The 27,882-nt window shown below is 37.8% G+C and overlaps 2 protein-coding genes and 2 pseudogenes across 2 annotated transcripts; 1 reads left to right on the forward strand and 3 right to left on the reverse strand.

Moving 5' to 3' along the window:
* Nucleotides 1-551: 551 nt before the first annotated feature.
* LOC120154930 lies at nt 552-4,673 on the forward strand (annotated as a pseudogene).
* A 267-nt stretch (nt 4,674-4,940) lies between these two features.
* LOC120154819 lies at nt 4,941-8,488 on the reverse strand (annotated as a pseudogene).
* A 3,102-nt stretch (nt 8,489-11,590) lies between these two features.
* Nucleotides 11,591-13,735, reverse strand: LOC120154912 (receptor-like protein EIX2). Its single transcript, XM_039166534.1, has one exon. It carries the CDS (start codon nt 13,733-13,735, stop codon nt 11,591-11,593), a length of 2,145 nt encoding a protein of 714 aa, XP_039022465.1.
* Nucleotides 13,736-13,802: 67 nt separating this feature from the next.
* On the reverse strand, nt 13,803-14,843 carry LOC120154913 (receptor-like protein EIX1). Its single transcript, XM_039166535.1, has one exon. The coding sequence runs from the start codon at nt 14,841-14,843 to the stop codon at nt 13,803-13,805; it is 1,041 nt and encodes a 346-aa protein (XP_039022466.1).
* Nucleotides 14,844-27,882: the final 13,039 nt, after the last annotated feature.

Raw genomic sequence — 27,882 nt, forward strand, 5'->3', positions numbered from 1 at the left:
ATGAATAATCTTTGTGGCTATTTGAAAACATGAGAAGTTTAATTTAGTGTAAACCAGTGCAATGTGAAAACATCTATGTTTGGTTTTATTTTTCCTTTTTCCGTAATTTAATGATTTTTTATGTTAAAACTACTAATAAGCAAACGTTTTTTTTGCTGATATGGAAATTTTACTTATTGATTTTTTTTTATTTCTTCTTTTCAGGATCACATTTATAGATTTGAACTCCGAGGAAGCTTTAACTTCTCTGTAAACTGAACTGAGGATTAAAAAACTGACGTCATTTGAGCTAATGTAAAGAGATTACTCATTTCCAATTGTTCTTTTAACTTATGTTAGTATTGAAGTTGAATAGCAAAGCTTAAGACCCCTAATTTGTAGTTGTGGAACCTTCGGAAATTTTGAATGGTTCATTGTAAAATATAATGTTTTGGAGAAATTGAGATCAAGTTGGGATTGGATTTTTGTTACTTATTATGTTTTCAATGTTTGGGTTATTGGAGATGGAGGAAAAGATAGCCTAGTAATATAAATCTAAAAAGTCGAGTACAATGGAGGATCTTTCTTAGTATGCCCATAGTCCCGCCCGTTTAGCTGTTTCCCGCCGTGACTATGCCGGGCTTAGGTGCATTGTCTCGTCACTCCCTCGACTTGCCAAGGCTGGTGAGGTTAATACTGAAGCTCAATCCCTTGAAGCTGAGGAGCGGGCTGATGCTGTCTCAGCTGTCATAGATCGTCGTGATGTCCCAGATTGAGAGATCCAATCTCAGCGGAGATTTTGATGGTAGCTGGAGCAGATTGGAGTCTTCAGAATGAGCAGGGTTGGAGTGCTTTGCAAGAAGCTGTTTGCACAAGGGAAGAGGCCATTGCTATGATCATTGCTCGACACTACCAGCCACTTGCCTGGGCAAAATGGTGCCGGAGGCTTCCCAGGATTGTTGCCTCGGCAGCTCTTATCCGTGACTTTTACATGGAGATGTCTTTTCATTTTGAAAGTTCAGTCATTCCGTTTATCGGACGCATTGCACCATCAGACACCTATCGCATTTGGAAGTGGGGTTCGAATCTCCGTGCTGATATGACACTTGCTGGATTTGATGGGTTCCGTATTCAAAGATCGGACCAAACATTCCTCTTTCTAGGGGAAGGCTATACTTCCGAGGATGGGAATCTTTCGCTTCCTCCAGGTTCTTTGATTGTTCTTTCTCATAAGGAAAAAGAAGTTACAAATGCCCTAGAGGGGGCTGGTGCACAGCCCACCGAATCAGAAGTTGCTCATGAAGTGCAATTGATGTCTCAAACTAATATGTATAGGCCTGGTATTGATGTCACTCAGGCTGAACTTGTTCCTCATTTGAACTGGAGGCGACAAGAGAGAAGGGAGATGGTTGGAAACTGGAAGGCTAAAATTTATGATATGCTTCATGTGACAGTCAGTGTGAAGTCAAGGAGGGTTCCTGGTGCAATGACTGATGAAGAGCTTTTTTCTGTGGATGAGGAAGAAAGGATGGCAAATGGTGGTGAAAATGACGAGTATGATGATGTATTGACAGTTGAGGAAAGGATGCAGCTGAATTCAGCACTTCATATGGGAAATTCAGATGGTTTTGATGATGATGAGCATGGAGTTGTTGACTGGAAAGAAAATGGATCAGGAGATTCCTATGAAAATTGTGAATCAAATGGTGGTGCTAAGGAAAAGAAGAGCTGGTTTGGCTGGAACAAGAAAGGCTCAAAGAATAATGATGATCCTGATGATTCAAAGATTGGGAAGCTCTCAAAATCGACCCCTGAAGGTAGCAATCTGAGGCAAGCTGATAGTCGTAGATCATCATCCGAATTCGCGAAGGAAGATGCTGCGGATGGCAAGAAGGGTAAAGATAAAAGCAGCAGTAAGAAGAAGAAGAAAGGGGTAAATACTGATGCTAAACTTGAGACTGAGTACAAAAAGGGTTTGAGACCTGTTTTGTGGTTACACCAGATTTCCCGTTAAAGACAGAGGAACTCCTGCCTTTACTTGACATATTAGCCAACAAGGTCAAGGCTATAAGGAGATTAAGGGAGCTTTTGGCAAATAAGCTGCCTTTGGGCACATTTCCTGTCAAGGTAATTTAAGCTATATGACGCCATCAACGCAAACGTTTATCTGAATTTATGGTAAATTTAGGTTTCAATTTTATACATAAATCATGATTTTATTTTTGTGTCTGTGAAACTTTCTATTTAATTTGTTGTTTTTGTGGTTATAAGAGAGGAAGTTATGATAAAAGATACTGAAGTAGAATTCATGCTTCACATTTGACTAAGAGTGGTAGCACTGTCTGAAAATACAGAGCGATCAATATCTTTAAGCAGGGAAAAATGTACTAGGTTAGAGAAAATTCTTAAATTGCTACAAAGAACTCTTTGCTGCCCATATTTTACTCATCTCCTGTGATCTAATCACCTCATTTTTTTCACATCAATTCTGACAAACACAGTAATTGAGTCTGTTAGTTGTATCCTTGGTCCTATGGTGCTTAAAACCCATATACATTTAATGATGATTGGAAATTAACTTGAAAAACTGCTGAAGTAGGGGGTTGCTTTGTGTTAACCAGTGAATTGCGGTCCAGTTGTGCAATAGATTGCGGGCTCATTGTTATTTGAGAAAGGCATTTTTATGTACATACATGTGTATCAGAAGTCGTTCTTATATTATTAATGGTTTACTATAGTTTTTTCTGGTTGAAAATCTTAGGACGGCTTGGCAATTGCTCTCCTGAACCTGTGTTGTTGATATTTGTGTATGATAATAGAAGGAAAAGATGGTTTTTGTGTGTAGGTGGTGGAGAGATAAAATTCATTTGATGGGAATATGCTCTTTTACCATCTTTTTTTCTGTTGGATCTGCCATTCCTGCAACTGTCATAATGCATTAGTGCCTGATGCTTAAATGACATAAGAGTGTCTTCGCCATTTAATCTTTCAAAATGACATTGAAACTATAAATTATGCTTAAATGTGGGGATGGAAATTTTAAAGGTTGTGAGGTTTAAGTTATAATCCGGGTCCACCTACTTTGATGGAGCTAAAGGATGTACAGAAGGGGTTATCTTTCTTCGATTCTTTTAGAGGGTGTATTAAGGGTCGGTTGATAATTCAAAGTGATAGTAAGGTGGCAGTGGAATGGGTTAAGAATTTTGATAAAGTCCAGATGTGTTTGTTGCAATTGTCAAAGATATTGCTGATAGGCTAAAAGATTTGGAGGGTGTAATTAGATGGGTTGCTAGGACAACTAATATCGAGGCAGATGGCTTAGCTAAGGTTGGGATTTGCTAATTAGAGTGTTGATGTTAGGGGCGTTTGTTTTTTGTTTTCTGTTTTCGGGTTGTTTTGTAAGGGGGGTGATTCTCTTGATGTTTTTAAACTTTATGTATCCAATTTGTTATTAATGAATTCTAAGGCACTCTTTTCCTCCTTCCGCTGATTAAGGAGCTTCTCTACGAGTTCCATTAATCATGAAGGGGGGTTTTTAACGAGGTCTGCCCTTCTTATAAAAAAAAAGGTTTAAGTTATATTGGACCTATAAACTTCTGAAGTGTGAAGGCACTTTTATGATCAATATTTATGTTCTCCATATCCTGGAGTCTGCTCTGAAACTCTACATTAAAATATGTAGATATGATTCAGGGTTTACAAAGCATGGTTTTGGTTATTATTTACATTTCTATCTTTGTATTTCTAGTTTAGGAGGCCACCTTTTTTACAGTAAACCACATGCTATGTGCATTATAGTGAGGCTGCAAAATACCGTATTTCTTCTTTTGCCGGTTCTACTTTGAACCCTTATCATTAATATTAACTTTGAAACTGGCCCTTATAAAATCTTCATTCTAATATTTACGTGGAAACTGTTGTGCAAGTACAGTAGAAAGTGGCGTCTGACGAGCGTGACATGCTTTCTTAACAATTTGTGTTGTGTTCGTTCTGTAAAATATTTATATATTAAAAAGGCTTTCTATATATTAAAAAAAGCTTTCCATTAAGTTTTGAATGAATTCACATTGATACGTCACGCATTCCCTTTTCTAGGTTGCCATTCCTATTGTCCCTACTATTCGAGTCCTTGTCACTTTCACTAAATTTGAGGAGCTTCAGCCGATGGACGAGTTCGCGACCCCTCCTTCAAGCCCAATTCATTTCCAGGATGCTAAGTCAAAAGAGTCAGAGGGTTCAACATCATGGATTTCGTGGATGAGAGGGACTCGTGGTGGCCAGTTAAGTGATAGTGATAGTAATCGATACAAGGATGAGGTTGATCCTTTCCACATACCATCCGACTATACCTGGGTTGATGCAAACGAGAAAAAACGTCACATGAAAGCCAAGAAAGCCAAAAGCAAGAAGCACTAAAGGCCTGCCATAGCCAAAGGTGGGAATGGAGGCCAGCAGCTGAATGAAGAGGTGGAAGAATAATCACATTATCCCGGTTGTTTTACTATTTTAGGGGCATCTTACAACAGATTGAGGAGGTAAGGCTCCTCCCGACACCCATCTCATCTGACGTTTTACTATTTGCAAATAGCCAAATGGGACAGTTGATTTGTTGAATGATTGGTAGCGTAATCACTTTGATTAAAGAAGAGCCTTTCTTTCTGTTGTTTTGTTATGTGATGTGAAATCGGAGAGGGACCAAAATCTCCTCGTTTCTTTGTTTCAGTTCTAATTTTTATTGGACATTACATTTTCATCTTTGTATCTAAGTTCTTGGTCGTCAAAGTTTTGATTTCTGTGATTTTTGTTCTTTTGCCTGCCAATTTCTTTCCCATTTGCGACCGCCTTTCGGCTCACGCAAAGGTAAACATCGAGCAAAGGTAAACAATTATTCAGATTCAGGTATAACTGTCGATTGAAGAGTTGAAATAAAATAGATGTTCATTTAAAGCTGAGAGAAGGGATTTGTTCCATTTGATTGCAACTATATTCTACATATGTAGACAGTGATCTCCTTACATGCAAAGAGGCACAACATTATTTGCAAAATGGCATGTATGAACAAAATTAATAGCTATAGATTGTTTATCTAATATATAAATGCCTACAGTCATTCTCTGGTTCACAGGTTTCTCTACCAGAACCTATCCTTATTGACGCTTAAATACCCGGCCATTACTTTCCCTCCGGTGTTCCTCATACCATCTATGAGAAAGCACCATGTTGATCCCAATGCACCGATAAAGGAGTTTGATTCGACTGCCATCAAGAAGTTTACAAGAGGATAGTTCGTGCTGGTTTTCCTTCCAAGACTTGCCTCGTATGCAGCCATTGATGCATTCCCGACTTGGCGTTTCACGTTTGTGTAGTAGAAGTTCCAACGAAGGTATGATTTCGTTTTATCGATTACTTCCTGAGATTTAGTTATATCATTCGTGACATTAGATAGATAGCATATTGATTGTTCTCAGGGTAAAAATGTTAGAAAAAACTTACCTGCATTTCAGTGGAGAGCCAAATGTTGTTGAGATGCGGAAAGTGCATTCGAATATGGTGAGCAAATCCCATTTATTGTTCGAGTTCTACCACTTTCATTTCACATGCCTTGTCTCCCATTCTTACATGCATGCTTAGCAATAGCCTAGGAACCCAAAGTCTGTGATTTGACCACACAAATTCTTCAATATCCGACTTCGGCTTGTTCGTAATCACCTGTCAAACAAAGCTCAAGTGAGAAATAGTCTCCAGGGCAGTTTAAAACGAGAATGAGTTCAGCATGCATAGTAATGGTTCATCAAAGTAGGTTCTCATGATTCAGCTCTTTCTAGTAAGATTTTCATTACATCACTCGAACTAAGGATGAGTTGGATACAGATATGTATCCGACACGGTTCAGAGGATCATTCCCCCTTACCTTTGTCTGAATCGAGACATATATCATCAGGGTTGAGATGGGAAGATGCTCAATTCAGTGTAAACTACATAAGCCGAAGTCAAATCCGAAAAGGCTAAGGCTTAGATGAACAAACCTTCGGCCACTCTCTGTCAATGCTTGCAAGAACCATTTTCGCAGCTTCTTCCCCAAATGCAGCATGCTGAGCGATGTTCAATAAACTGTTTAAGTCGAAGAATAAACATTAAATAATCTTTGCAGCCGGGATTTCACGTACGAAAGAAGGTTGTCACTCACATTCTCATTTTCAACACGTTACAAAGTCAAGATAACACGGAACATACCTGTGCTCTCCACCACCTTTGGTCCATCTTATGGTGAACGGCGATTAAACTTCCGTTTATATCCGTTGTAGGCTGCAAATAACTCCAAGGATCACCCCATACCCTGATCAAATAGTGAAATCATTGATAGAACATACACTAATGTTTTCCGAGTTCATGTTTATACAAAATACATTTAACTAATTTGCAACTGCTTTGAATTATACCTTGGAATCTTCCCTGTCCATATTTCCTTCGATTTATAATCGTCTTTTTGTTTTATGATCCCCTTTTCCCATGCCTCTTTGTTCTTCATAAGCTTGAATGCACGATCTCGGCACTCCCGGGATGTCTCTAGGAAGAAGTAGCAAGACCAACTACTGTGTGATGCTGTAATCAACATCATACCAGAGCAATGCTATTGTTAAGATGATTTTTCCAGTTCCCAGAAACTGCTGCATATCAAGCAATAAATTGTTAGGGTTCATACCTTTACAACCATTGTGGTCGGCTTGATTGTAATGTACGGTAACGAGCACCCTTTTCTCATTAATTGCAATGGCAAGAAGCCCCGTCATACCAACAAGCTGAGCCCCGATGCCAAAGCCGGGTAATACTTCCCAGTCGGCCACGATAAATTTTATGTTAGGATCACTGCAGTTTATAGGCTGTTGATGGATCCCAATGTCACGCTGCACTTTCCGGGTACGAGGGTAGTTCTCTTCATCCGATCCCACAATCTGTAAATTTTCGGGAAATCAAGGAGGCCAAAACATACCGAAACGTAATGCATGCAATCACGACAAACACAATAACAGAATGAACAAGTATGATCACATCCGCAAGCATCTACGGATTATGTAGCTAAGGAACATACCCATGGAGGATGAGCACCATCCGAGACTGGCTGATGGTTAAGACTTCTTACATTCCTATCTGTCGCAGTTGCAGGATACATGTTTAATGAACCCTTCCAAGTTGTCCATGGGGGAAATTTCCCGGCTCCCGAACGTGCGCCGAGATGCTTATTCACTCGTGCACTGAATTTACAGTTCTCAAAATGCGGGGAATCCGGTAAACTTGATTTACTGAGTCCGAAGTTGCAAGAACTCATTTTCTTCCGGTTGCCTATCAGCTAGTAAAGCTCCCCATGCTTCAGTCAATAAAGAAACTCTCTGACCATCATCATTGCTCTCTGGTTCCCTTTGCTTCAAATCCACCCATCTCTCGGTTTCTTTTACTTTAAAGTTGCAATCCGAACTCGAAATAACATCTACATTTCGATACAAAAACACACATCGACGTTAAAACAAACATGAATATGTTCGAAAAAGTGCAGGACAAGTCTATGTATCCGATATAGACCTGAACCCGAAATACGAATAACATCTAACAAAGTGAAAAAAAAGGGAAGTTGAGATGGTGGCTTGTAGCTGAAGTATGTCAAGAGAATGGGATTAAAGAAACTAATCATATGATTATCTACAAAGTCAAATGTCATCTAAACAACAAAATTGTGCAACAAGTAATGCCAAAACTTTTAGTTTGCTTCAACAACACCCTTGGACCTCATGTTCATCAAACCGTCAAATTTTGACCGAGTTTCACTGGGAAAAATCTGTGAATTCATATGAATATCACATCATCATCTGGGAAAACTAAGAACTTTAAGCAATTAACATACAAATAAAAAGAACTGAGGGGCAAATTCGAACTTACTGATGATCTCTGAGCTTGAATTCCATGGAGAAATCCCCACTGACAGTGATGAAAACGAAATCCCAGTAAACCCAAAAGTACCAACGGATGTAAGAACAGACAAAAACAAAGAAGTCAAGCAAATTCCACAGAGAAAACCCACCACACAAATCTGACATGGAAATGAATTCCCCATCTGCAAAGCTCTCTGTGAAACAACTCTTTCAAAAAATTTCTGGTTTGTTGGCTCCATTACCTTTGTTTTAGCTATGAACTTAAAAGAACAAAGGGCTCTATTGCAACTTTAATTCACATGAAAGTGTTTGATTGTTTAAAAAAAACATGATATTTTCATATGAAAGAACAGAAAAAAAAGGTTGCTTTACGTTCAACCAATCAAAGGAAAACAGAAAAGAAGAAGAACAAAACGCATTCAACAAGTCACTCTCATACTCTCAACCTCTTTATTAAATAACCCCATGGCCTTGTGTGGTCCATTGCTATCTTCTCCTTTCAGCTGCAAAAATGAATTCAAAATTCTCATCGGAATTCACTTTCTTGAAGAGAAAAAAAAATATATAAACTTGCAGATTAACAGAAAAACCATGAAAGAGACGAACGAAGATGAAAGGGAGATGTTCAAAATAAAAAAGGAAACATCAAAGATGAACCTTGAAATTTTAATTTAATAGCCGTAAGCAAAAAAGATGAACAGCACGCAAAAAGGACACATGCCACTAAAGATTTAAAACAACAAAACGAATGACACCCCACGTTACTAAAATAGTGCGCTGTGTAGTCATTTTTATTTTAAAATTTTTATTTTTTTATATAAAAAAATTAGATATTTTAAATAAAATCCAAGAAGAAAATAACAAAAACTTTACAGTAACCAAAGAAGAATATTGGTAAACCCACTATGTTATCAATTTCTCCGAAAACAAAAAACCCAAAAACGAACATCTCTCAATGAAAACTTACGATATACTCTGATTATCTCCATAAGATAAAATTGTTTCAGTTTTAGTTTTATTTTTTTAGTTAAGATTTTGTTATTGAAACTGTTGATTGAAGAATTCAAACCGGTGTCAGTTGTGATTCTATATCGAGCTAGTGGAGGTGTAACAAATAACATTAAGGGTAAACAACACTTTTAGTGTCCCAACTATTTCTTTATTCTGTTTTAGTCACCTAACTTTAGGCTTAGATTTCAAGTTTAGTCATATGTCGTTGAAAAATTAATAGAACTATTGACCGGGATAGATGTACTTGAGACTAAGCGCATACCCATTATTTTAGGTAATTTATTAAATTTGGTTCAACATGATAAGGGAAGGAGAAAAAAATAAAGAAATATGCATACCTATTTTGTTAAATGAAATGAGTGTTAAATTTTTGGATCTCCATTTTTAAATTTATGAATGTCATTGATTGTTGACATGATTTTTTTAAAATTCAATGGTGATGTGATATTACCTTATGATGACACGTAAGTATCACCATTTATTTTTTAATAGTAGATGATTAAAATGAAACTAAAACATAACGTTAGATATGTTTTTGAAATAAAAAAAGTTGGATGACCAAAATAGAACAAAAATAATAGTTGGGATACTAAACACACAGTTTACCCCAACATTAAAGAAAGCAAATATATAAGGCCTTGTTGGAGCAGGTTTAAATATTCTTTAATTATTTTAAAATTTAAAATTTAGTTCTATATTTCTTCAAAAGTAAATTTGTTTGTTATTTTTGTACAAAGATTTTTTTTCTATTTTTCTATTAATTATTTACATGTTCATAAAGTTAAATCCTAAAATAATATGGTTTTTATATCTATTAATGAATATGGGAAAGCTACAAAAATACATCAATTCCATGCCACTGTTCCCTTTATTTTTCTCTTGAAAGCTACTCCTAATACCAATTCATGTCCGTTTTATTATTTATTATAAATAGGGATGGGTAGAGGGATACGATTATATCATCTAAAATTTTTAAATTCTTTTATATTTTTATTTTTTATTGATTATCTAATTTTACATCCCGTAAAATTTTATAATTTTGCATAGGGAAATGATGGAGTGATTATTCACACATGAATGATGACGTGATAGATAAATTGAATTAATTATTTTAGCTTGGTATAATTAATTTTTAGTTGAATTCAATTGATTTTGATTGAGAGTTCAAACGCTTATTTTAAAAAAAAATATATATTACAATATTTATAAAAATTATTAAAAAATAAAAAACTATTTTTTTAATAATTTTCTCTTAAAGATTAAATAAGTCATAATTTAAATCAATTGTGCCCGTGAATTTAGCCTAAAAAGCTCATTATATTCTAAAAAATGATTAAAAAATCAGTTTTATCCTTCTACAACATCATAATCCACACATTAATTATCATATCGTATTACAGACTGTCACATCAATATAATAGAATATTACGTTAGTATCATTAATTGTCATATTAATTGTCGTATTACGCATATTTCCGCTATCATCAGTTTTATTCCTATTTACGTTAGTATCATTTTGGTATATAATTCTGTGACACAGAAATTTCTATAAAGGCTGCGAAATTAAGAAGTTATATTAAAAATTTTAGGCGGTGCGGAGTTATAAAATTTTACGGGGTGTAAAATTAGATAGTCAATAAAAAATTACAAAAATTAAAATATAAAAAAAATTTAAAATATTCCGAGGATGCAATCGTATCTCTCGATCCATATATTAAAATATAAAAGAATTAAATTTTTTGTACAAAAATAACAAACAAATTTACTTTTGAAGAAATATAAAAACTAAATTTTAAATTTTAAAATAATTAAAGGATTTTTAAACCTGCTCCCAAACAACAAGGCCTTACATATTTGCTTTCTTTAATGTTGGGTAAGCTATGCGTTTAGTATTCCAACTATTATTTTTATTTTATTTTGGTCATCAAACTATTTTTTATTTCAAAATCATACCTAACGTTACGTATTAGTTTCATTTTGAACATCAACTATTAAAAAATAAACGGTGATACTTACGTGCCATCATAAGGTAATATCACATCACCATTGATTTTTTTTTTTAAAATATCATGTCAACAATTAGTGACCGATTCAAAAATTATACTATATCATCAAGTGAGGTGTTCAAGTGTTTAGAAGATTTTGTCGTTTTAATCTTTGATATATACATCAAAACTTAACGTGCTGGACGATGGGATTACAACATCGTATTCAGTTCAGTTGCTATGAACCGACTTACTTTTCTTCCTTGCATGAAACTGCAATAGCAAAAGCTAACACAGATAGCAGCAATGATAAAATGAAATGAGAATAAGGCAGCAACCACTGCTGCAAATCAAGATTCCATTGTTACCACCACACCACATTGGAAACAAATTATTGAAATCAATCCGAGTTCGAGACGATAACGGCTTGTTGAAATCAATCTCCTAAGTTAATGGACTGCACAAAGTAAAAAAGGAAACATTTGCACACCTCAACCAAACCATATACTCATTGTTGAAATACCAAACACACTTCATCCGTACTTCAATATATTACACAAACTACAAACACACACAAACCTTAATTATACTTGCTGTAACTTTTCAATCACACGTACTTTTTCAATAAGTTACACAGACTACAAACACACGCAAACATTAATTATACATTTTATTTGTTTCCCCGTGGAACTAAATACATTTAGTAGCCCAAAACACATACACCTTGTTACCAATATGCTCCAGCTTTCCATAATATGCATGCCTCCATGACCTGATGAAAAACAGGGGAGCCACCACTCCCCAAAATCCCATTACAAACCCAACAACCATGCTCACATAAAACCCGTTCACTTTACTTCTTCCACTGCTTTCTCCATTCTTTGAAGCATCAGTAGGAACACCTTTAGTGCTGCAGCTTTTACTCACAGGAGGCCCGCAGAGATGATTGCCCATGAAGGAAGAGTTATCAAAGCTTTGAAGCTGAGTGGATGTTGGGATTTGTCCTGTCAGGTTGTTGTAGGACACGTTGAAGTGATTCAAGAAGTTCAAATTTGAGAAACTTGAAGGGATTCCACCATGCAAACGATTCATCGACAAATCAAGTGATTCCATCAACTCCAAGTTGCCAATGCTGTCTGGTATATTTCCTGTTAGGAGATTCCCTGACAAATTTAATGACAATAGCCCAATGAGACTTCCAAGTTCTTTTGGGATCTTTCCTGTAAAACTATTAGCTGAAAGGTCTATGCTTGTAACAAGTTCCAGTGTGGTACTATACAAGTCCTCTCGCCCTTTCAGCACCAATGACACACTCGTCAAATAATTGATGTTTTCTTCTCTTCTATCGAACGATATCCCACTGTAATAGTTCTCACTTTGTTTTTCTTTAATGGCCATTGCCGTTAAATTTCTCAAACATTTTGGAATAGCTCCTGAAATGTCGTTGTGTCCAAGGTCCAAGATCTGAAGATATTGAAGAGCGCAAATTTGATGAGGGATATGCCCAACAAAGTTATTTGACCGGAGGCTTAGTACCATAAGGTTAGAGAGCCCGTCACTAATCCATGCATGTATTCTTCCACTGAAATGATTTTCACTGAGATCAAGAAAAGACAAACCCCACCAACTTTGCAAATTGGAGGGTAATTCTCCAAACATGCTATTGTTCCGAAGGTTTAGCATTTTAAGTTCCAAGTCTCCCAAAGAAGATGGGATTCTTCCTGTCAAATTGTTGTTTCCCAAATTTAAGAGCCACAAACTCCACCAACGGTTCCAGCAATCTGGAATTTCTCCAGAGAGAAGATTTGTATCAATGTGAAGAGCGATCATTGATGTCACTGATGAATTGCAAACAAATTCAGAAAGGGATCCTGAAAATAAATTCCTTGACAAACTTAAATATACCAAAGGTTGCAAAAGTCTTGGCAGTGGACCAGAGAATCGGTTTGAACTCAGGTCGACAATGTCTCCTACTGTCAAATATGGAATCCCTCCAGTAAGTTGATTAGAGGAAAGATTTAACTTTCGATGTTGAAAGGAAAGGTTCAAAAACCAAGTGGGCACGACGTCCGCTATTCCCGCATGAGAGAGATCTAAAAGAGACAACTTCTTTTGGAACTTCAACCACTGGGGAAACTTGGGGCCAAGATGCCAATGACTCAATTCGATAATTTCACATTGAAACGGAGGAATCCAGCTTGAGTTTGGTTCAAATCTCAACATGTTTCCGGATGCAGACAACGTTGACAACTTTGTGAGATTAGAAAAATGAGTTTCCGATACAACTCCTTCCAACTGATTTTGCCCAATATATAAAGCTTCTAAATTTTTCAACTGCCCAAAACTTGGAGGAAGAGTACCATTTAATTGATTTACTGAAACATCAAAGACCTTTAAAGATGATAACTCCCCTATCGACAGTGGAATGGGACCAGAAATGTTGTTTTGACCAATACATAAAGCTTCTAAATTTTTCAACTGCCCAAAACTTGGAGGAAGAGTACCATTTAATTGATTTTCCCAAATATATAAAGCTTCTAAATTTGCCAATTTTCCAAAATTTGGAGGAAGAGTACCATTTAATTGATTTTCTGAAACATCAAAGACCTTCAAAGATGATAACTCCCCTATCGACAGTGGAATGGGACCAGAAATGTTGTTTCGAGAAAGGTCCAGGTAAGCTAGATTTTTAAATTGCCCAAGTTTATGAGTTAAATGGCCAGAAAGTTGGTTAAGTTCCATACTCAATGACTCTAAGCTCTCCAAACAACATTTAGACAGACTCCGTAGGATTTCAGATATGTCTTGATCAATTCCATTATTTGACAAATCCATCTCCTTCAATTTGCAAAGATCTCCTAAAGAGGCTGGTACTTTTCCTTGAAGCTGATTGCCCCACAGATCAAGGTGAATGAGAGAGCTCAAGTTTTCCAATAGCACTCGAAATTTCTCCTTTTAAGTGGCTAAATCTAAGGCCAAGGAATTGAAGATGGTTTAAACTATACAAGGAGTTGGGTATGGATGAATTGAGCGAGTTGGAACTAAGATCAACAACTTTAAGAAACGACATGTTCCCAAAGTAATCTGGAATTGGGCCTTCCAAATTATTACCTCTAAGATCAAGCGACACAAGACCATGAAGACCAAATATCGACATAGGAACTGAAGATAATTTGTTCCCAGAAAGATCAAGAACGGCTAGTGAATTTGTAAAATTAACAGTGCTGATCGGAGATGTATCATTTTGTAACATGCAACCAGACAAGTGCAACTCTAACAAAGAAGGAAGATTGGATATTGTTACCTGCAGCCAATCAGTTGCATTCCGAAGATCCACATCACTCAAATCAAGGTACCGCAAAGAAGAAAGTCCAGAAACCCATTGAAGACTTTTCACTTCTTCCGATAAATAATTACCTCCGAGGTCAAGATACTGCAACTCTGAGAGATTCCCAAGGTTACGAGGAATTGCTCCCCGGAATCCTGCTTGAGTGAGGTTAAGATGTGTTAAACTACCCAGCAAACCCAAAAACTCAGGGATTTGAATGCTGCTAAAATTGTTATTGCTCAGGTCAAGCCAATTGAGATGCTGCAACTCCAGCAGAGAAGGATTTATTTTGCCTGCTAGAGCTGAATGACGGTAGGCTTCCAGTTCAGCAAGTGGTGCCCAATCATCAGGAGGTGAAAAAGGAGCAGGCAAGTGCAGTTGGAGGACGTGGCCTGTTGAGTTATGGCAGACGACACCATTCCAATGACAGCAATCCCCACCTTCAACCCAAGAAGATAGGGTGTTTGAGGGATCGATCAGATCATTCTTCAACTTCAAAAGAGCGTCTCTCTCACTTCCAATGCAAAGCACATTGGAATTGCCATGGCAGAGGCTAACACAGGCAGCTGCAATGAGAAGAAGAAATGAGAATGAGGATATTGTAAGAATTGTCATGGTTGCAATTGCATTATAGTAACATATTCTAGCAACTGCGAATATATAGAGAGTCATGCTAAAAATAATATGGTAGACAGCAGGCGCAAGGAACTTCCACTTGACAAGGAGGTCAAGTCAACTAAGTCTACGGAATAAATCCCATTCCTACGGCATGGCTATCCAACTAAGAGAGAAGAAAATAAAATTACATAAAGTTTGAAATTTATTGAATATTTATTTAATTATTTATAACTTCAACATTAATATCTTAAGTATATTTGATAATTTAAAGTTAAAATTATTTATTAATTTTTTTAATGAGAAAAATATTAAACTCTACATTATTCATGAAATCATCCTCGTTTCCCCAAAAATCACCTTTTTATTATATATTTACGTGTCAGATACTATTTTAGAAAAAAAATACGGATCTAACACTCTTTGTAGAAAGACGCGGCCCATGCACTGCGTCTTACCCCACGTGGCTCACTGTTGGCATAAGGCGCGGCCCATGCACCGTGCCTTACGCTAATGTGGCACCACGTGGGGTAAGGCACGATGCATGAGTCGCGCCTTATGCCAGCAGAGGAGCCACGTAGGGTAAGGTACGGTGTATGGGCCGCGCCTTTCTGTCGACTGACACACGCACCAGATAGGTGCGATGCATGGGTCGCGCCTTGTATAATTGTATACGAATTCCTCAGCTTTTAAACTTTTCTCTCGGCTATAAAAGGCTACGCTCTCAACCTATAAAATCACACAACAATCCTCTCAATCCGAGATATCACACAACAATACTCTCAACTAGTAAACATTACCCGACAATCCACTTATCTTTGATTCAGAAGTTCGTTCGATCTTTCATTTTAAGGTAATATTTTTAATATATAATATTTTTTAGAGAAAATAACCTTAGTGACCAAAAATCCCATATAATATACGATTTTAACCAACTTTTTCCGGATTTGCCAAAATGACCAACAAAATCGCAATGCGATCGCTAAATCGCAACGCGATCTCCATTATCGCAAATTCGCGTTGCATTTTCGCAATGCGATAGTTGAAAATCGCGTTGCGATGGTCTACAGTATCGTTGCGATTTTCACAATTCGCAATGCGAATAAGTAAATCGCAACGCGAATTGGGAAAATCGCAATGCGAATAAGTAAATCGCAACGCGAATTGGGAAAATCGCAATGCGATACTGACTATCGCAATGCGATAATAAAAAATCGCAACGAGATACTTACTTTCGCAACGCGATACTGACTTTCGCAACGCGATTCTGATTTTCGCAACGCGATAATACATAATCGCAATGCGATTTTCAAAGCGCCATTAGTATCCTGGCCAAGTATTTTATTTTTAAATTCCAAACACGAATATTAATATATTGGAACACTGAACTGTCCACAGTATATCCCGTAATCGCAACTCATAACCTAAAACCTAAAATCACAACTCAATCCCATCTCCATCTCTCACTCTCTCACCCATCTCCGACGAAATCCGTCCCCATCTCCGGCGAAATCCGTCTGTCTCCATCTCTCAGAGCCACCCTCACAATCAGAAATGGAAAATCAACCAAATCAACCAACGAGGATTAGTTTTTTTAATTATTTTCTTTTTGAAATTTTTGCATTATTATTAGGTTTTTCATATTGAAATTGATGATAAGTTTACTGGTAATTTCAATAATAGATTAACCATTTCACTTAGATTGCTTATTAAATCAACCGAGAATCGCAACGCGAAATGCAAATCGCAACGCGATTTTAGTTTCGCGTTGCGATTCTCTCATTGCGATAGTCGAATTGGTGTTGCGATTTTCATTTTCGTGTTGCGATTTTCATTTTCAGAAACTATTCTTCTTCTGCAAATTGAAAATTGAATGAATTGCATTACTTCAACCAAAAAACAAAGACAAATACGAAATTCACAGTGTTGCATATTAAGTTTGAAGAATAACTACTACTATTTATGTTTATTATTGTTTTTGGTATATCTTCACAGTGTAGTTTTTGGTATATCTAATTTAGTGTGTTTATTGTTTTTGTAGAACTTTTATTCGGCTCAATTGACCTTGAGAAATAAAGTCAGCCTGGCCAAAACAATTGCGTCGAAGCTTTCACCTGCACAAAGAAAAATGTTTAAGGATACATGCATCGGCCATGGCTGAAAGTACAACATCCCGGTGGAGATGCGATGTTGACACACTGTTTCTTCAAACCATGACTAGCGATCTACCAGAGACTATACAACGTCGTGATGAAGAGATATGGTTTGATTTTCCACCGGCGTATACGTGTTTTGGGCGGGAGGAGTTTTGCTTAATCACCGGTCTACGCTTCGGACACGATGATGTAGGTCGATACACTAGACACATTACCCGCCCATCATGGCTATCCCGGGTTTTTCCTGAGCTGGAGAGGCCGAGTCTACACGTAGAAGACCTGACAAGATTTTTGAATAATAAAGATGGTTTTACTCGGATGGATGACGTCGACGTTGTCCGAGTATGCCTTCTAATTCTTTTGCATGCCGGCTTTTTAGGTAGAGAGGCCAGACAACCTATTCCAATGATCTAATCAAATTGGTAGAAGACCTAAATGCGTGGAACCTGTTTCCGTGGGGCTCGTATTTATGGAAAGCTACATGGAATAAGTTATCGTCTGCCTTGGATGATCGAAAAAGTTTGCATGGCGATGGTTCCAAATACACTTTGACAGGCTTTATTTGGGCCTTTAAGGTAAGAATTTTTATATGATGTTTCCAAAATTATAAGTAATTATTTAACAATTACTAATGTTTGTTATTATTTGTTTGTAGATTTGGATATTTGAGGCCTTTCCCGCCATGAAGACATATGCAATAAAAACTTCAAATGATATTCCCAGGGCTATTTCCTGGAAGAGGAAACGGACCTTGCAATGGGAAGATTTACTACGGTATACGACAATAAATAATGTAAGTTAACATAAATACTACCATATGTTTATAAACAAGTTATTACTAGTACACGTTTAACTTTGTTTGAGCTTTTATATTGTTAGGAGGCCAACACTCCTCTACAGAGGCTGACACCCACGGAAGCTGAGCTTGCCACTGATTGGTGGCAAGCTAGTAAGCGTTTTTTTGATGGAACGGTTGATGAGCAGCCTCCACTTCGGGAGCCATCACCTCGCCCAGAGCTATTACCTCACCCAGAGCCATCATCTGATCGACCCGGCTATACACCTCCACAACGACAGCCATCACCTATTCTGTCACATCATCGAGCCTCTTCTCCACCATCACCGTAAGATAGGCGATCGACAAAGATGCCACGACGTTTATCTCCCTGTTCTCCACCTCCACCTCAACGGGATGAGTTAGGGGAGTTACATGATGAGGTCAATGCCTTGCGTGAGGAGGTCGGTACTTTACGCAAAGACGATGGTGCATGGCGTGTTGAGGTGTCTACATTACGCGGTGAGGTAGCCGCTCTACGTGAGATGGTAGCATCGTTGCAGAATGAGGTTCATACTCTACGTAACGAGGTAAGTTTAAGATTTTTCATACTCGTAATTCATTCGGTTGCTGCCAATACTGCTAAACTGTTTTTGTTATTATTTGTTTTTGGTTTTGTTTTTGTCTTTTGGTTGAAGTAATGCAATCCATTCAAGTTTCAATTTGCAGAAGAAGAATAGTTTACTTTTGCAACACGAAAATGACTATCGCAACACGGAAATGGCTATCTCAATGCGAAATGAAAATCGCAACGACAAAATCGCAATGCGAAATGAAATCACAACGACAAAATCGCAACGCGAAATGAAAATCGCAATGCGATTTGTGTTTCGCGTTGCGATTTTGTCGTTGCGATTTTCATTTCGCATTGCGATAGCCATTTCCGCGTTGCGATAGTCATTTCGCGTTGCGATTTTAAGTTTCGTTTTGCGAAAGTAAACTATTCTTCTTCTGGAATGTTTATATATGTTGTCCTTTTAAATGTTTATATAAGTGCTTACTTCTGGAATGTTATCTGAGCATTTTGTGAACTATGATAGAATAATGATTTGGGTGAATACAATGCTAGTTTGAAACATATTTGTCTTTGTTTAATATCATGTCTGTTTATTTTCTGATTTATGTATTAATTTTTTTTAGCGACCCGATAAGGTGGATGCTTTACGTCGGGTTTTCCTTGCACGACGGAGTTCACGCATCAGACGGCGTGGACGTGCTATTACGTCTCCATTCACCCCAATGGTGCGAAGACTCCGCAAGAAGAAGCCCGACTCACCGGTCATCCCTCAAGAGTCCCCTCCAATCGTTCAAGAGGCCCCTATTCTCCCTCAAGATCCCCCCCCACCGTTCAAGAGGCCACTGTCATCGTTGAAGAGGTCCCTCCCACCATTCCAGAGCCCGATTCACATGGGGTAATATATCGAAGTATTGAGAAACCCCCACCAGTTCCGGACATGATGAATGAGAGTTGGCTCTCGTATGAGTTACCGGCTAGTACCCTTCCGGTATCTGAAGTGGAGAGGAGACAACTACCGGAAACAATTGTGGATAATACCCTTTGGGCTAAGACCGCAGTTGATTTTTATCTACATGAGCGGAGCCAAGGGTGTTACACTGACATCAGCAAACTCAACGATGAAATGTTTTTGTTGCTTGATCGGTCTTGGTGGGGTGTGCTATTAGGGGTTGAAGACAGTGGCTATTTGGATGGGGAGGTAAGTCTTATATTTGTCTTATATATGATTTTGATTAATTTGTTTAAAAATTAATGTAATTCACTAATATATGTATTTTTTTGTAAAACATCATATCGATGCGTGGGTGTCACGTCTACTAATAATAAGGAAGCTTAGGAAAAATAAAAAAAATTCGCTATATACAATAATGCCGACGGCTTTTCACGCAGTTCACTTGAAGAATCAACGAGATGAATCATTTTTGTTGGGCAATGGACAAGCTCAACTTTATCCTGCATGGTGGGAGGTCGATAAGGTTAGTGTTTATTTTTTAAATTTTTTAAAGGTGTTCATAAATAAGTGCGCAAATAAATGAATTATTACTTATGATCGCAGGTGTTTATCCCTGTTTTAAATTGTTTATGGACATTTTTATAACGCGGATGCAGGTAGGCAGCGTCTCGTATATATCGATCTAGCCATATAATGTCGAAACCACAAGCCTACTGCAGCTCTATCTATATCGGTGGGAGGTAGATACTTTATACTTCCTGTGATCAAACGGTCCAACGCCAAGCATACGAGAGGACCACAATCCCCTCTGGGTCCTTTCGTTTTGTTGTGGTGCGGTCTCATCTCTGCTAACTGTAATATTGAGCTTCTTTGGCTTCTTGTTTCCAGAACGAGTCCAATAATTTATCGCATCCAAGTATTTAGCCAAATAAGAGCTCCATCCCTTAATAATATCTCTTAAATCAGCCAATGATATGTAATTTATCATGCTGTCATATACTATTGCCTTAAGGGATGGGATCTGAAGCTCGACGAGAAGCCAATGGTTACGTTCCAAACCAGGGATAAACACCTGCAATCATAAGTAATAATTCATTCATTTGCGCACTTATTTATGAATACCTTTAAACTCAATCTAAAATAAACACTAACCTTATCGACCTCCCACCATGCAGGATAAAGTTTAGCTTGTCCATTACCCAACACAAATGATTCATCTCGTTGATTCTTCAAGTGAACGGCGTTAAAAGACGTCGGCATAATTGTATACCGTGTATTTCTTTTATTTTCCTTAAGTTTCCTAATTATTAGAAGACGTGACACCCACGCATCGATATGCTGTTTTACAAAAAAAGACATATATTAGTAACTTACATAAATTTACAAAAAAAAAATAATCAAATGAAAATATAAGAAAAATATAAGACTTACCCCTCCATCGAAATAGCCATTGTCTTCGACCCCTAATAATACGCCCCACCAAGACCGATCAAGCAACAAATAGATATCATCATTGAGCTTGCATATGTCAGTGAAACACCCCTGGCTTCGCTCATGTAGATAAAAATCAACTGCGGTCTTAGCCCAAAGGGTGTTATCCAGAATTGTGTCCGGTAGTTGTTTCCTCTCCTCTTCAGATACCGGTATGGTACTGGCCGGTAACTCATACAAGAGCCAACTTGAATCCATCATGTCCGGCACGTCAGAGGGTTTCTCAAGAATCCTACATATGACGCCATGTGAATCGGGCTCTTGAATGGTGGGAGGGACCTCTTCAACGATGACAGTGGCCTCTTGAACAGTGGGAGGGGACTCTCGAGGAATGATAGGGGCCTCTTCAATGATAGGAGTGGACTCTTGAGGGATGATAGGCGAGTCGGGCTTCTTCTTGCGGTGTCTTCGCACTATTGGGGTATACGGAGACTTAATAGCACGTGCACGCCGTCTGATGCGTGAACTCTGTCGTGCAAGAAAAACCCGACGTAAAGCATCCACCTTATCGGTCCGCTAAATAAAAATACAAATATCAGTAAATAAACAGACATGATATTTAAACAGTGAAAACAAAGATAAATATATTTCAAACTTTCAACCAAAAGACAAAACAAAGACAAATACTAACTTCACAGTGTTAAAGTAAAAAGTTTAGCAGTTTTGGCAGCAACCGAATAAATTTACTAAGCAATCTAAGTGAAATGGTTAATTTAAGTGAAATTACGAGTAAATTTATCATCAAGTTAAATATGGAAAATCTTAAACTTACCTCGTTGCGTAGAGTATGAACCTCATTCTGCAACGATACTACCATCTCACGTAGAGCGGTAACCTCACCACGTAAAGTAGACACCTCCACACGCCATGCACCATCGTGTTTGCGTAAAGTACCGACCTCCTCACGCAAGGCATTGACCTCATCACGTAAATCCCCTAACTCATCCCGTTGAGGTGGAGGTGGAGAACAGGGAGATAAACGTCGTGGCATCTTTGCCGGTCGCCTATCTTGCGGTGATGGTGGAGAAGAGGCTCGATGATGTGACGGGATAGGTGATGGCTCTCGTTGTAGAGGTGTATAGTCGGGTCGATCAGGTGATGGCTCTAGGTGAGGTGATGGCTCTCGAAGTGGAGGAAGTGGAGGCTGCTCATCATTCGTGCCATCAAGAAAACGCTGACTAGCTTGCCACCAATCAGTGGCAAGCTCAGCCTCCGTGGGTGTCAGTCTCATTAATGGAATGTTGGCCTCCTAAAAATATAAAAACTCAAACAAAGTTAAACGTCTAATATTAATAACTTGTTTATATATGATAGTATTTGTGTTAACTTACATTATTTATTGTCGCATATGGTATTAAGTCTTCCCAATCCAACAGACGTTTCCTCTTCCAGGAAATAGCCCTGGGAATATCATTTGAAGTTTTTATTGCATATGTCTTCATGGCGGGAAAGGCCTCGAATATCCAAATCTACAAACAATATAATAACAAACATTAGTAATTGTTAAATAATTAATTATAATTTTGAAAACATTATATAGAAATTCTTACCTTAAAGGCCCAAACAAAGCCTGACAAAGTGTATTTCGACCCATCGCCCCGCAAACTTTTGCGGTCATCAAAGGCAGACGACAACTTAGTCCAGGTAGCTTTCCATATATACGAACCCCACGGAAACAGATTCCATGCATTTAGGTCCTCTACCAATAATATTAGCTCCTGAGGAATAGGTTGTCTGGCCTCTCTGCCTAAAAAGCCGACATACAAAAGTAGTAGAAGGCATACTCGGACAACATCGACGTCATTCATCCGAGTAAAACCATCTTTCTTATTAAAAAATTTCTTCATGTCGTCGACGTGTAAGTTCGGCTTCTCTATTGACTCATCAAGAAAAACCCTGGATAACCATGATGGGCGGGTGATATGACGAGTGTACCAGCCTACATCATCGTGTCCGAATCGTAGACCAGTGATTAAGCAGAACTCCTTCCGCCCAAAACAAGTATACGCCGGTGGAAAATGAAACCATATCTCTTCCTTACCACGTTGTATACTGTCGGGTAGATCGCTAGTCATGGTCTGAAGCCACAAATGGGTCAAACTAGCATCTCCACCCGGATGCTGTACTCTCAGCCATGGCCCGAAGCAGGTTTCTTCAAACAATTTTCTTTGTGCAGGTTAAAGCTTCGAAGCAATTGTAGTGGCTAGGCTAACTTTATTCCTTAATGTCAATGAAGCCGAAAAAAATTTCTACAAAAAAACAATAAACATACCAAGTTATATATACCAAAAATTACACTGTCAAGATATACCAAAAACAAAACAATAAACATAAATAGTAGTTTATTCTTGAAACTAAAATTTGCAACACTGTTTTTGTCTTTTGGTTGAAATGAAAATCGCAACGAGATAATGAGAATCGCAACGCGGAAATGACTATCGCAACGAGAGAATCGCAACGCGAAATGACTATCGCGACCAGACAATCGCAACGCGAAATGAAAATCGCAACCGCGAAATAAAAATCGCAACGCGAAATGAAAATCGCAACGCGAAATAAAAATCGCAATGCGATTTTTGTTTCGCATTGCGTTTTTTATTTCGCGTTGCGATAGTTATTTCCGCGTTGCGATTTTCATTCTCGAAACTATTCTTCTTCTGCATTACTTCAACCAAAAGACAAAGCAAAGACAAATACTAACTTCACAGGCTAAACAGTTTAGTAGTATTGGCAGCAATCGAATGAATTTAATAAGAAATCTAAGTGAAATGGTTAATCTATTATTGAAATTACCAGTAAACTTATCATCAATCTCAATATGAAAAACCTAAAATAATGCAAAAATTTCAAAATAAAAATAAAAAAAACTAACCCTCGGAGGTTGATTTTCCATTTCTGAATGACTGTAAGATTTTTGACTGTGAATGGTTGTGAGGGATTTCGCCGGCGATGGGGACGGAAATCTTCGGAGATGGGGACGGATTTCACCGTAGAGAGTGAGAGATGGAGATGGGACTGAGTGTTGTGTTTTTGGGTTTGAGGTTATGAGTTGCGATTACTGTGGACGGTTCAGTTTCCGATTTATTAAGAAAAAATTCGTGTTTGGAATTTGAAAAAAAAATACGCGTTAATACGAATGGCGCTATGTAAATCGCGTTGCGAAAGTCAGAATCGCGTTGCGAAAGTCAGTATCTCGTTGCGATTTTGTATTATCGCATTGTGATAGTAAGTATCGCATTGCGATAGTCAGTATCGCATTGCGATTTTCCCAATTCGCGTTGCGATTTACTTATTCGCATTGCGAATCGGGAAAATCGCAACGACATTGTATACCATCGCAACGCGAAATGCAACGCGAATTTGCGATAATGGAGATTGCGTTGCGAATTAGCGATCGCATTGCAATTTTGTTGGTCATTTTGGCAAATCCGGAAAAAGTTGGTTAAAATCGTATATTATATGGGATTTTTGGTCACTGAGGTTATTTTCTCTATTTTTTATATATGATTATTTGGAAAAATATTGTAGTAATTATTTTCAATTAATTTTTATGGTTATAAAATTGGAAAGCGGGAGCAATTTTTTTTTGAAATTTTTTTCAAATCAACGTAAATAATTTAAATAATATAATTTTATATTATAGTCGTATCAAAAAAATTTAAATATTTCGACGTGAATTATTGCGTTATATTTTAATTCATATATTATTTATTTAATTAGGCTTGTTTCAGTTTTTTACAGATATAAGACTGTCTTCCTTTCAAACTCTAAGAATGACGTGAATTTCAACTATTATTTATTATGATGGTGAAATTTGGGAAGATGAAACCGGCGTTATGTTCATATCAAATAATTCTGTTAAAATATCCTTCAAGAGAAACATAACTCTTGAGGAGTTGATAACGAAGATTTCAAAGAAGGTTCATGTTGGAAGTACTAGAAGACTATCGTCGCTTTAGTACAGATTTCCAACATCATTGTTTTCGTTAACTTATACAACGTTCGAACTATTAAACAATGATGATGTTGAAATGATGGTTGATTTTTAAAATCATTATTCAGACGCCAATACGAAGATGTATGCAAAGTTTGTAGAATTGCGTACTATTCGGGGTTTGTCATTAAGCTCCACTATGGGCTGGCTGAACAAGTTGATCAAGTTGACAGCCCAACTACAGTAACATGTAATGATTTTAACGCCATAATGGGAAATCCGCATCATTGTTCCATCCCATCAAGTTCAATGGGGAGACATTCATCAGCAACTCCTTACGATCTGTACCGAGGTGGGTCCACAAGCAATCTGTATGGCAACATCGTGTCCAGTTCAAGGGGAAGGCATTCATTTGCCAATTTCTTTGACCTAAATATGGAGATGCCCTCGACGTAGCAATCTGGGCAGTTTCTATTTGACACGATGACTTTACTACGAGCTTTTTCGATCTCAATATCGAAATGCCTTCTAGTTTAAGGGGAACGCATGCAAGTAGCATGTTGTTCGACCTAAATTTGGATAGCATGGAGGAACCCTCATCTCCACCAGAAGAACCGTTTCATGAGCCAGGTGCAGATGGTGCTGAGACTGGACTATTGGTTCACCCAGAATCATCACAGTTCAACTCCGATGATGATGATGATGTAGATGAAGTTCCCATAAATGTGGTACAAACTGAACCTCCAGTGCACATGTATGAAGTTGACTATGGTGCAATGTACGAGCCAGAATTTGCGGATATGCCTAATCTCGATGATTATGGATAACTCATCAATAATTAATGGTGAGTTATATTTAGGCATGGAGTTTTCTAGCAAAGAAGAAACGATAATGACAATAAAAAATTTACAATATCCGTAAATATGTTCAGTCCAGAGTCGACCGCTCTATGCCAGAAAAACATGTATGCCACTGTGTCCGACGTGAAAACGAATGTAATTGGATAGTTCGCATATCAAAGAGGAAGAGGAAAAATAATAGATGAGAACTAACGATATACAACGGTCCTCACACATATTATACTTGAGGGATCAACCAAGATCATCCCAACTTGGAGTCTGAAGTGATATGTCAAGCCATCATGCCCATCGTAAAAGCAAGCTCCCATATAGATATTGTTGTGTTGATTTCAGCTATACAATCGCAGTATGGGTATTCTGTCTCATACAGAAAAGTATAGTTGGAAAAGCAGAGTGCGATTAAAAAACTTCACGGCGAATGGGATGTATCTTACAATGAACTTCCAAGTTGGTTTAGGTTGGTGTGGAGGTTGAATCTTGGGAAAATTGTGAACTTCGAAACTTGCCATGCATACAATAATGATTGAGTTCTTCGCGATCGAACCCAATTCTACTCGGTTTTTTGGACTTACCCACAGTGCATTAATGCTGTGAAATACTACAAGCCTGTGGTCCAGATCGACGTGACTTTCTTGTATGGAAAATACAAGCAAGTTTTACTATTGGCAGTTGTCTAAGATGGTAATCGCAACATTCTTCCAGTTGCTTTTGCCCTTGTTGAAGGAGAAGATACATAATCTTGGGTTTTTTTCCTCCGAAACTTACATTCACATGTTATCACGAGAGAACAAATCTGTGTCATTTCAGATCGCGGAGCTGGGATCAAAGCAGCAATTGAGTTTTTGGGTCCAATGTGGCAACCACCATTTGTCCAACATAAGTATTGTATCTGACACATTGCTGCGAACTACTATGGAAGGTTAAAGAAGAATGATGAGCGCCAATTACTTGTGCGCATGGGTAAATGAAACTGCTGTAGTTTTTTTCTTTCAATGATTTTCATTTTTATAGAAACAAAGTTAGTAAGTTCTATCTTTTAAGCTCAAGTTATGAAATACTACCTCAAACATTTGAATCTATGCTTCAAGATTTGCAGGCGAAGAACGAGGAAGGATACGATTACATCAACCTCATTAATAAAGAAATATGGAAAAATGCATAAAATGGTGGATATCGAAATGGACACATGATGACCAACTTGGTTGAGACAATCAATTCGACCTTAAAGGGGGCACGCTACTTACCTGTAACGACTTTGGTAAAAATGACATATTTTCGTTTGGGAGTGTTTTTTGTGAAGCTCGGGGGACAAACTCAAACATGGATGCAAGGTGGTCATATCTATCGCCCTAGATTAGTTACAGATCTACAAAAAAATATGGCATAATGTAAACAAATACTCCTAACGTTTGACACTATATGCATTTGTGCCCAAATCATTTTTTTGGAGCAGTTGTACCCACAACGTTTGATTATGAGGCATAAGTCCCCCTCTTTGGATGAAAACTGTCAGTCAACTGATAGTCAACAACTCTAGCTGACTAAGCAAGCACAGGTGGACAACGATGATGACGTAGTGTGTCCACGTCATTAATATATAATGATGTGGAATTGACACGTCAGCATTTTTAATTAAATTTTAATAAATATTTTATACTAATAAGAGAGTGACATGTGTCACTCTCCTACTCGTGCGTATTGGCATGAATGGATAAAATGCTAAGGAGTGCTGGGGATGAGAATCGAACCTGGGGCAAGGGCCTTAAATATGATGACCCTTGCCACCAGACCATGTATGTTACTTGGTTATTATATGGAATTGATCATGCTTGATGTGTGAAAAGTCCCCACAAAATAGTTCTCCTAAGATAAGCCAGTTTCTCCTTCATTCACGTTGACTACTAACGCCTCCTCCTCTTCATCCTCAATGCGAAGTTCCACCAGATTCTGCACAACATCCCCATCCTAAAAAATGAATCAATCTCAGATCCCCACACTCTAAACAATAGACCAATAAACAAACCAACAATATCAACAAAGGGCGAGAGCACCCTCTGATCACAACAAACCAAACAAACCAGCAGTCGAACAGGGTAAAACCCTCTAATCATCTTTTCTCTAAGCTTCACCACACAGTCATTGAACAAACTAATCAAAGCTTCGTTTCTCTAATCTCTTAAATCTCTGAATTGGGTTAAACTTACCTAGAGTGTATATTTTATTTTCTAGAAAATTGTGCTGGGTTATTCTTTCAAAATTTCGACTTTGGGCACTTATTATTCTATCTTTCAACC

The sequence above is a fragment of the Hibiscus syriacus genome, unplaced genomic scaffold (genome assembly GCF_006381635.1).
Source record: "Hibiscus syriacus cultivar Baekdansim isolate YM2019G1 unplaced genomic scaffold, ASM638163v2 tig00111151_pilon, whole genome shotgun sequence".
NCBI lineage: Eukaryota > Viridiplantae > Streptophyta > Magnoliopsida > Malvales > Malvaceae > Hibiscus > Hibiscus syriacus.